Below are 11,607 nucleotides of genomic sequence, written 5' to 3' on the forward strand. Positions count from 1 at the left end.
TCTTTGTACATTTTCAGTAATCGTCATCCAACATTTGAAAAGTGTTTAGAACACTCTTATGATTTCACTCTACAGGAAACTTAAACTACATTTGCAATGAACTCTTCAATGTCAGCATTTCACCAGAAAAACATCCCCATATTAATTCACTTAATATTCTGCATCTCTGGTGATTTAAAAAAAAAAAAGAAAAAAGAATGGTTTATGTTTTTTTTGCCATGTTAACAGATCAATTATTGCTTCTAAACAGCTCCAGACGATGCAACTTTACATGCTTTTTACAGTATATCAATTTTTTTATATTGCATTGATCATTTTGATGTGATAATGGTGGCATCAAGAGGTGGATAAGGTCAAGTAATCCCCCACTGAAGGCCCGCACACTAACCGCACAGTCTACTGCTGGATGAATGATCACTGACGTGTGAAGCTCTCCAGCACTTCCTCTCCGGCTCTTTTAAAAGCTGCCGTGCCCTTCAAGCACTGCTTCATTGACTCGCTCGCCTGACGTTTCCCCACGACCAGAAGACACCATGCTGGGGACCCTCTGCCTTCTCATCATCGCGCTGACTTGTGAGACCCTTTCTGGTGTTTCTCCTCCATTTTGACATTTTTGAGTCAGGTGATGGCAGATTGTTGTTGATTCTGTTTTTTCCTTTGACAGATGTCGACACAGCCATGGTGCTGACCCAGACACCGGCAGTGCTGACAGTTCCTGTAGGACAACAAGTTGTTTTCAACTGTGACATCCAGGGGAACGTGGACTATGTTGTCAGTTTTTATAAACAGGTTCCCGGAAACGCTCCTCAGTTCGTGCTGTTCCATTCCTATGTGTCTTCCTCACCTGCAAGGGGAGTTGGATTCCCCTCAAGTCGTTTTGATGCGAAATCATCCTCCTGGAGGAATTACAAGTTAATAATTAAACAGGCTGAGGTCGGAGACTCTGCTGAGTATTATTGTAGCACATGGGACAATGCTGCTGGTGTAATTGTAGCACAGTGACTTTGTGGGTCGCAAAAAAGCCCCATTCTTACTTCTGCTTTGATTTGAGCCAACACGCTCTGCATCTGTTTCACATGGCGGATTATTAGGAAGGGATGCTGGTTATGGGCCTATTGTTCTTAAGACAGCATCAAGGTTTGCAGTCCCAGGTGTTCCCTGCTTTCCTGAACACAAGTCAGCTGGGATAGGGTCCAATTGACCCATTATGCAGGTGAGGACAGGCGCTGTAGAAATTGGACAGATGAATGGCTGGATGCTCACATTGAAATGTATCCTAAAACAATGTTAATAAGCAATTTTAATTATATCACTGTTAGAACAAAAGCTGTACGGACGTATCCATATCTAATTGAGGTGGAGATTTCAGATTGAACATGGTCATCCCACCTCCTCAAAGCGTTGTTGTTTCTACATGGCCAACATGTTGCTCTTCTAAGATTCACCTTCACGATGCTCCTCTAAATGGACATTTCTATCTCCGTGACCACTTGACTGATATTTTGAGGTCCACCACCACCGGAGTGGAGATAAATGGCAGTGGAATGAATATCCCCATCCAGAAGTATTTGGGATCAAAAGGAAATCATGAAAAGGCCTGGCACGTAAACGTTGCGGAGGAGTCCTCTGGCTCATCAGTTTTTGTATAGCCGTGAAAACAAACGGATTCACTGTGGTATTCGGAGGAGGAACCAAGCTGTTTGTGACAAGTAAGTCCTTCAAATTCATCCTTTCCCCTACTCTACTAATGTACAACATTTCCAGACGTTTGGGCAGGCTTTTTTAAAAATTGATATTGTAGGTTAGGTTTACATGAGTACTATTTATTCCAATATTTCTCAGTGATGGCCACCAATGTCTTTATTGACAGTAAAGTACACTTTTTTTTGTTTTGGAATCAATCTCATCTAATATTAAACTTACCTCATTAAAAAATAAGTATAAGTCCATTTATGTTTCATTCGTTTGGTTAATGTCGAGGTACATAATAATGTCTTGATTTTTTGTTGTTGTTATTTTCTTGTAAAAATGTTCATTTTAGTGTGTTACCTTAGCTACAGTATAAACATCCATCCATTATCTGAAACCGCTTAATGCTCGCAAGGGTCACGGATATGCTGGAGCCTATCCCGGCTGTCTTTGGGCAGCGGACAGGGTACACCCTGAACTGGTTGCAGCTAATCGCAATCACAATGTTTTAACAATATATTTTTACAATTACTAGTTAATTGTGTGGTTACCTTCTCTCATACGTGATGATGTATTGATTACTTGCCAGATGTATCTGTTGTTGTTATTTTACATTTTACGTTTTTTTTTAAACCAAGAATATATTTATAATAGTCGTATGGTCACCTTTTTTTAATGCACAAAAACAATATATTTATTTGTCAATGTACCATATTTAATTCTTTTGTTGATTTATGTTTTACTTCGTTGGTTTTTAGGAGGCCTATATTTATGTCATAGTTGCCTTCACTATATTCACAACAACATAATTATTATGCATGTTATTTTTTTTAAGTTTTAAAAAAATATATTTCATTATATACCTTTATATTTATGACAAAAAATATCAGAAACACTCCTCAGTATGATTCAGGGCACTCCTACACCACTGCAAAGTATTCCGATCAAGCTATTGTCAATGACAATTAAGCATGATTGAATACAGGGCTTTTTTTTTTTAATAGTTCAGATCAGTTTACTGTTTCAGTTCATTGGAGCGAGGGAATCCAAAACTGTGGGTTGTCCGCATGTTGTTGTAGTAAATTAATATACGTGGTGTTGTTCATCATTCATTTTAAACAGATAATATATGTCGATGGGTTTGTATGACATGATGTACAGTATTTTGGTATGTGTGGGTCACTGGGTGGGCTTCTCTGCATCTTTGCAATACTAACGCAAGGAAATGGATCTTAACCCTCTAGGCTCTGACCTCCCTGCGCCCTTGGTGACGGTATTTCCACCGGCCAGCGCCGAGCTTCAGTCCAAAAATGCCACCCTGGTCTGCGTGGCCACTCAGTTATCTCCATATGCAGACGTCACATGGTTGGCTCGCGGCATTCCAGTGAGCGGCGCAGTCACGACTGACCCCGCCGTGCGACAGGCGGACCAAACTTACAAAATCAGCAGCTATTTGACCGTGGAGACTTCCGACTGGAACACAGACACCGCTTACACCTGTAAAGTGTCTTTGGGCTCCACGTCAGCTGAAAACACCATCAACAAGTCCAAGTGCCCACCCTAGACGGTCAGCATTTAGGTTGTGGGCTGATCAGGCCATAAGAATGATTTGTTTGCATGCTTGTAGGGAGTGTTGACTTTTTCTTTCTGCTTTATACTTGCGAGGGTGTATTAGAATTCTTCAATTAAAAAAATGCCATCAAAGCTTTTTGGCCTGGTGATTACGTTTGGATTCAAGCACTTATTCATTTTTCCCTTCACTGTTTTTCCCTGCCCGGTGTGTTCTGTAGGTGCTGTCCCCGAAGGCGAGCTTCCTGCAACACACTCAACTCAACATGATTGGACACGATAATATAATTATTACAAAGGGTTTTTAGTGTAATGCACACAAAAAATAAGCCTCAAAGGCTAACCCTTGAAAATATTTCATTCCAAAAATATATATAATAGTTTTATATTCTGATGATTCAATTGTTTTATTCATTATTGTTGTGAATGGTGACATTACAGAATCATTTATGAATACAGTGGTACCTTGAGATAATTGTTACCTGGTTGACCACTTTTTAGACTCTATATCCAGCGCCGTAAATAAAGGGTTTGAAAACCCACGCAAGCGCAGGCAATCTCGACACCGCTTCCTAGTCCGGGGCCTGGAATCAAACCCGTGACCTCTGCACTGCGAGGTGAATGTGCTAACCAGTCGTCCACCGCGCCGCCGCCAAGTGGCATAATAGCATGAATTGTGAATCACATGTTTGCGCTTGACAGTTATAGAAATGTTTTGCCCTTTGACAAAATGAAAGTGCCAGTGCCAGTGGATTTCAAGGTGACTCTTTTCTTGTTGGGATTATAAAAGGATTAGTGTATAAATCACTTGCATATGACAGCATGTCTCTGCAGGTCTTGTAAAGGGAGAGGGGGTGGAGCCATCATGCCCCCAAAGCATTCGAGTACAGAGCCAAGTAAGAGTGTTTTTGAACGCTTGCCATATTCTTGATAATAAAATAAGGTCCTTATTGGAATAAATGTAATTCTGTTATTCCACATTTCCTCTCTGGGTAACTTTAAAACCTGTTCCAGAGTGAGATCTCGCAAATACCTAATTTACAATGGGGTAGGTTGATAATGGAGACTTGTCGGACCGGGAGAGCTCAGGCTGCTCCTGTTCTGGCTTTTAAGATAACATCCTTTTGTTAAGTTAACGGCTTCTGATCAAAGTGACTACTGCTTGTGAGAAGATAACATCAACCCCAGGACACAATGTGAGGGGCATTCACAGCTGTGTTCGCGGACCACTGACCTCCAGCAGAAGCCGTCTGTTCACCTCAGAAATGAACTGTGTGTTCTTGTTGAAAGTCTCCTCTACTGAAACTGTTGTGAAATGTACAAATACTCCACACACACATTAGAACAGGGGTCCCCAAACTACACATTTGACCCAGCCCACTAACCCTCCTGTTGTCCTCGGGTCAAAATGACTCGTCACTGTGTTAAAAACGCCCCCCCCCCCCAAATGATAATTTATTAACTTGTAATTTTATGACTTTTCCTAGATTGTCCCCAACTGCAGAAAAATTGAAATGTTGTTTTTATTCACATTTCCATGGAAGCTGTACAAAAAAAAGTACAAAGGTGGTCTTTGGGGCAAAATGACCCATGATGCAAATAGGGTTGAAATCAAGGTCACAAAGTTATTTACACACCATAGAATGTTTCAGTGTTTTAGTTGTGTCTCAGATCAATTAGTAGAACACGTGAACAAGACGGTAGCAGACATAAACAAGACAAGATAGGGGGCATTCTCGTAGATGGCAGAACTCTTTTTTTTGTGGATTTCAAGGGGCTATAAAGAGAGAGAGTTGTTTAGTTATTATTTATTTCCTGTTTTTTCTGTGAATAACTCAGAGAGGGTTATTTAGTTATTATTTATTTCATTAATAGTGTTATTATTTGTTTCCTGACGTTTTTTTTTCTGTAAAGAACCTGGAAAGGGTTATTTGGTTATGTGTGGCTTTCTGGGAAACAAAATAAAATTTTAAGCTCCCCTACGATCGTTGATGTTACAAACTGACAATGGCCACCCCATCAGAGAAGGGAAAAGTTATGTGGCTCTAACAGGAAAAAAGTTTGGGGACCCCTGGTTTAAATGATATCGGTTTTAAAAAATGCAAGCTGACAATCAACATGTTCCCTAGCTACCACAAATGTACCATGCAGGATATTCTGAAAAATGATGTTGGATTTCTAATGAATAGTCTTGAAAATCAATATTGTTGCCTTTATGTGCACAAATAGTTTCAAAAACGTGCGTTTCAAAAACGCCTTAATTTCTGTGTTTCAGTTACACCCTTTACATTCTACTTCCTCTTCACTCTTTCCGTTGTGTGACTTAAACGAATGTGAGATGGAAGACCAGATGTGCCCATGAGGTCGACCAGCGCGGCTACATCGATGAAGTTACGTCTGCCAGAAGTCATGTGTGACTGACTGTGTGCCATTGTGCAAAAGAAATGCACTTTGCGTGGCCAAAAGTGACGGAAACAGACTTGATTTTGTTTTCACAGTACTAGCCCGTGTGTCTTAGCCCAACCAGATGCTTTGGCAAAGCTGTAGGGAACATCATTCCATTGAAGTGGTGTATCTGTCTGTCCTGTGTGTACAGTAATCTATTTGTAGGCGTAGTCGGGCCTGAGGTTTCCCACAAGAATATGGGTGCATCTCATACATATAGTAGCTCCAGTCTGAACATTCTCGAAAGTTCTGTATTTTACCCAAATAAACATGGCATTCGTTCACATGGCCCAGCAGATGGCCCCAAACAAGACGCACATTTTTAGAAGTGCCTTCCCCAAATCACTGGGCCAAATGTATTGTTCTATTTCACATATAAGTGATTTTGTGCTATTGGTTGGCTTGTCAGCATTGATTCATCTCCTCTTGAGATTATGTTACACAACCATGAAGGCTATGAGAGATGCAAGTCTCCTTCTTTCATACAGATGAATATGCAACCTTGCAACAGTGTTGCAAGGGACAGAGAGACTGGCTGACACCATGTTAACCTTCATTTTACAGAATGTGTGTTGACTTGTTGAAATGTTTCGGAATTTCTGTATGCATTTTTCTCTCCCTCCTGCATGAGCGTTTGCCTGTGGCTATATAGTCGTACTGTTCTGATTTGGATGAGTTACATATATCCTGATGTTACAGAAAGGAAATTCTGGCATCAGATGCCGTTTGAGTCATCAGATCATGTTTTGAGGCTTCCTCTCATTTGAGGTTCATCTGAGCTTTTAAAATGAAATGTAGGGTTATGTCTTGACAAATAATTAGCGATAGAGAGAATGATCAAACATGCATCAGGCAGCATTATGCAACATGAAATGGACTTCACGCTTTACTTTATATTCAATATCTTACGTAGCTTTTCTTAATGTGTAAAGCCACAAACAAGCTCTATTATTGTAATGACCATTTTCACAGCAGTCATTTTGACATAGTGAAGCAATGACTAAGTGGAAAGACATAAGCAGCAGCGTTATGTGGTAGAAAACGGCGAATTTATACAAAATTTCTGTCAGGAGTTCTGGAGTGCTCCGGAACAAAAGCGGATTCCACAAGAGAGACACATAAGAGTTGACAAAAATGTTTATCAACAAAACACAAGACCGACAAAATACAACGAAAGATAAAACGAGACAAATAAAAAAACGCTTGCTCGATGCACCAATTTGCCTTAAATGATCAATTGTTCTGGATGCTTATAGCATTGCTAAAATTAATCATGACCAAACACATCTACAGAATACAAATTAGCACAGTTTCTGTGCATCACTCACACAGGCTTCAATATGACAATATAATGTCCAAAATGGTTGAAGTCAAAGTCGACTGTACTTCATAGGAGTAATAACTAGTAACTATTTGTACTTGTACTGGGAAATAGATACCTGACCGTCTCAAGATGCAGAAGTACAGTTGAGCTCATACTATAAATTGAGAACATAAGTAGTACCACCCCACTGACAAGGCACTGCAGCCATACAATAATCAATGCTATTTTCCCAGATGGAAATATTCCACAAGTCTCTCATGGGTCAAACAACCTGCAGTCCAAACAGCAGAGTCCAGAATGTTACTCTGGCAATAGCCCGAAACTTCCACGGTGCCCTCCTCACCCGTGAGGTCACCCGCAGTTTGACATGTGTTCAATTGCAACACGTCATCATGTCATCATCAATATGTACTGCCTTGAAGAACAAACATCACCAGAGGGAGCAGTGCTACAGTGGCCTTCTGTATGTATCAGATGTGTTTGTTGCTTTTATCCCAATTCGCCACCCTGGCTTTGCTTGGGTGCGACTGAATGCCTGGTGGGCAATAGAGTGTGTAGAACTTTGCCCAGGCTGTCCGAAGCTGATACTTATAGTGGATGATGAATGCGCCCAAGTGCTGAGTTATTGGACTGTAAGAGACTGTAAGACCCGAGACAGGGAGTTGGAAAACCCCAAGCTAGAGGCAGACAAGGGAGTGCATTTTCACTCCTGTCCCATCCCAACCTCACTGATAAAAATCCTTGTCCCGTCCCAGGCTCGGTCCATAGCAATAAATAAAAAATAATTACTGTCACGTCCTAGTGAAAATGACTCCCATTCCATCCTGCTCCCTTCCAGCATGACTCCCGCTCACATTCGGCTCCCATTTTGGAGCTCCAACCAAAAAGTTGCATTTTACTCATTCATCGAACAATTTGTTGACTCTTTTTTGTCATCCATCCATTTTCCGATCCACTAATCCTCACAAGGCCCACGTGGGGTGCTGGAGCCTATCCCGGCTGTCTTCGGGCAGTAGGCTGGGGACACCCTGAACTGGTTGCCTGCCAATCGCAGGGCACACAGAGACGAACAACAATCTGCACTCACAATCGAGACAATTTAGAGTGTTCAATCAGCCTGCCATGCATGTTTTTAGAATGTGGGAGGAAACCGGAGCACTCATGCAGGCACGGGGAGAACATGCAAACTCCACATAGAAAGGCCGCAGCCAAAATCGAACCCTGCACCTCTGCACTATGAGACCAACGTGCTAACCAGTCGACCACCGTGCTGCCCCACTCACTATTTCGTGTAACATTTTTTTTCCTACTTGATAATCCCGCTCCTGTCTGCTCCCTTTGACTTTTTATACTTGACCGTCCCAATCCTGTAAATAAAGGTAAAATTGGCTCCCATGCTGTGAAAATCTCACCGGATTCCTGAAAAAATGTCAGCTTTGCCCCTAAGCTAAAACGACAATTGCCCACCCGGATGGTTCTGACATGATCAAATAATTGGAAACATTAACAGTTAGGAGTCATTTTCCAAATCAGTATTTAGTAGTCCAGTCCAGTGCATACATTGTGAACAATGATAATGATGTGTTGCTTCATAAAGGACCAAAAATACTGTGTAGAATAACAGACTTTTAAGTAAGCACTCAAGAGACAGAAAGTTGCGCCTGGGGGTGGAAGTCCCTATACATAAACCAGTTAAAACAGAAAAACATGACTGTACACTGAACTTCCAGTGATCGTGATCACAATAATAAACATATGATATTGCTATAGAGTACATGATTAAAACACAAATATTTGAAGATGGATGACGTGGGAGAAGATGCCATTTTTAAGCACACACTTCTTCAAAATGCACACGTGCTCAAATAACAGCCATGCAGAACTTGTCAAAAGAGGACACAGGATCTTACCACCTCAAATGACTCACCTGTATATACGTTCATAAGTCAATTGGTGCACTTTGAATCACATATATCTTCGGAAATGCAGACTGGGGCTTGCCTAATTCATTTCATGCATCATACTTCTTTCACATGATGAACCGCCATTTACAAGTAAAATTAAGTTACAAGCAGTACTGTACAAGAAAACTGAAAACGAAATATGTAATCACATTGAAACACAGTGTAAAATGAATTCAGATTTAGTTTCTAAATACATTGTTCAGTCCCGCAACCATGTTCAGGATAAGCAGTGTTGAAAATGGATGGACGGATTCATTATACAGTACGTGCTTGATGAAAATTGCTGAAAACATGTGTAAATACTGAGATCCAAGTCGTGCCTGGGAGATGAGTCTCCTCAACTTAAATTATATTCATGATGTTGATTTATTGCCACTGTTGCCATGTTGTACTAAGTTGCCAGGACACGGTTCCGCATATGTCACCAAATCACTGCTAGATGGTAATGTTATTCAATTTCAGTTCTATGGTCAGCGTCATATTTTTCTTTGCTTTCATTTTAGGATTTTGGTGGGCCCAAGATAACATTAGAATAGTGCCTGCACTCTCACATCCCCATTCAGAACCAAAATGAGCCAACTACCAAATGAACCTCTTCTTGACTTCAGGGGTGATCTTTTCCCCCAGCAATTCTGCGACATTCTCACACTCTTGCATTTCACACTTGGGACAACACACCCACGACTGTCTTTCTTCTGTGCGTGTATTTTTAAGTTTGCATTTGTTTGTGTTAGGCAAAATGAGTTGGCACAAGAATTCCAGGTCTTTTACATGGATTTGAAGCTGGTGCCGTACATACAGGATCATCATTATGATGAGCTGATGACTGTTGTGTGTGTGTGCGCGTGTGTGTGTGTGCGCGCGTGTGTGTGTGTGTGTGTGTGTGTGTGTGCGTGTGTGTACAATCCAGGTGTGGAAGAGATAGTGTCTTCTGTTTCATAGACTCGAGGGGGATTAAAAGAATTATAAATGAAAATCTGGCATACATGGAAGTAAGCATGTCATTTCTCAAGAATGTGCTCGTCTTATCATCCAGTTGGTCTGCGTCTGTGAATGAACATGAGCATACGCTATATTAAAGTGCAGTGTATGTGCTGCATTGCCTTTTCAAGATCAATATTTTGTACTTTTTACCCAAGCATAAATTCAATTTGTTTTCTCAATAAACTAACTGAAAGCATCAAATACTGTTCTTATTCGATAGTTTAGCGGCGCGGCAATATTTCTACTCAAAGTCATTATTCTGGAGCTTTTCCCGGAATTTTTCTCAGTAAAATTATTCCAGTTCTTGCTGAGCCAAAGCATGGGGTGTGGTTTTAAAACCTTGTGGTATAGAATAAGTTAGCGACTGTATTTAACCCTTTCATGCACCAATAATGATAACCTGTAACCTGATAACATGATAGGCTGACCACTGTTGTAACCACTGTCCCTGTAAGGGTTAATAAACACAACTGTAACTTTATGCAAGTTGTTCTGAGCTCCGCTTAGTTCTTAAGTGAATCAAAGACATTCCGAATAATGATTTGAGACGTTGAACCACGTGTTGATGGCCATAGTGGTCTTTCCCCTCCAAAAGCGAAATAGTTGGATACAGAAGGTCTATTCAGATAGATTTGTTTGGAGCTTGACTCAGGCAACAAATGAACAGGTCAGCAGCTAAAGTGTTTCCAACTGGTACTGACAAGCTCAAACGCCATGATTGGAGCCTGCGTTTATTTAATACCAGCAGCCTCGGTATTGAGGGAGCCATGCCTTTAGGTTTTATGACGTGCAATCAGCCAAACCCAGGTATTCATTCACATCTGATTGTGCAGTCTCAGAGCTAAGCTGCACATTACCAAGTGAAATCAAAAACAAGAGTTGACAGGAACGCTAGTCACACCTCCCTGTGTGATGCACTGTGCACCATTATAAACTATTAACCACAATGATGAAATATTGCTCAATGAGTACTGTACGGGTGGAACGGTGAAAGACTGGTTAGCATGTCCGCATCACAGTGCAGAGGTCATGAGTTCGATTCCGGGCCCCGGCGTAGGAAGCCGTGTTGAGTTTGCCTGTGCCTGTGTGGGTTTTCAAACTCTGTTTATACAGTATACGGCGCTGGGTATACAGATATAGATCGAAACAGGAAACGTCACCACTCCTCATCAGTAATATTTGTCATTCTTTGCAAAAAAAATAAAAAATAAAAATGCTCCAAGGGTTATGTGCATTTCCAATTATGTCTAAAAACTTGTCAATCAGGTCACAATTATCTCGAGGTACCACTGTATTCATAAATGATTCTGTATTGTCACCATTTGCAACATTAATTAACATGTGGAGTTTGCATGTTCTCCCCGTGCCTGAGTGGGTTTTCTCTGGATACTCTGGTTTCTCCCCACATTCCAAAAAAAAAACATTCAAAACTCAGGGACAACCGATTTTGGGGTTTCAAGGTGGAAAAGAAACATTTAGGCAGGATCAAAAATGGAGGGATCTCTCTTCCAGGATAACCAGGCTGTAATGAGTGCAGAGTGAGCAACATCAATCACATGATATGATGCAATAAAGTTAGTTTAAACAGTGTAAGATTTCATCAAATGAAATGAAGTGTCGCATAGAGACGCT

At 40.9% G+C, this 11,607-nt stretch overlaps 1 protein-coding gene across 1 annotated transcript; it reads left to right on the forward strand.

The window, feature by feature from the left end:
- Nucleotides 1-368: 368 nt before the first annotated feature.
- On the forward strand, nucleotides 369-3,587 carry LOC127604590 (immunoglobulin lambda-1 light chain-like). The gene is made up of 4 exons (XM_052071759.1): nucleotides 369-573; nucleotides 665-982; nucleotides 1,650-1,709; nucleotides 2,934-3,587. Exons 1-4 carry the CDS (start codon nucleotides 534-536, stop codon nucleotides 3,251-3,253), a joined length of 738 nt encoding a protein of 245 aa, XP_051927719.1. The 5' UTR covers nucleotides 369-533; the 3' UTR covers nucleotides 3,254-3,587.
- Nucleotides 3,588-11,607: the final 8,020 nt, after the last annotated feature.

The sequence above is a fragment of the Hippocampus zosterae genome, chromosome 1, assembly GCF_025434085.1.
Source record: "Hippocampus zosterae strain Florida chromosome 1, ASM2543408v3, whole genome shotgun sequence".
Taxonomy (NCBI): domain Eukaryota; kingdom Metazoa; phylum Chordata; class Actinopteri; order Syngnathiformes; family Syngnathidae; genus Hippocampus; species Hippocampus zosterae.

Excerpts from the sequence above, each read along its gene's own strand:
- LOC127604590 (XM_052071759.1), top strand. The coding sequence starts at position 534 with ATGCTGGGGACCCTCTGCCTTCTCATCATCGCGCTGACTT. Across the intron at positions 574-664 it reads TCTCATCATCGCGCTGACTT|ATGTCGACACAGCCATGGTG; the intron begins GTGAGACCCTTT and ends TTCCTTTGACAG. Across the intron at positions 983-1,649 it reads CACATGGGACAATGCTGCTG|CCGTGAAAACAAACGGATTC; the intron begins GTGTAATTGTAG and ends GTTTTTGTATAG.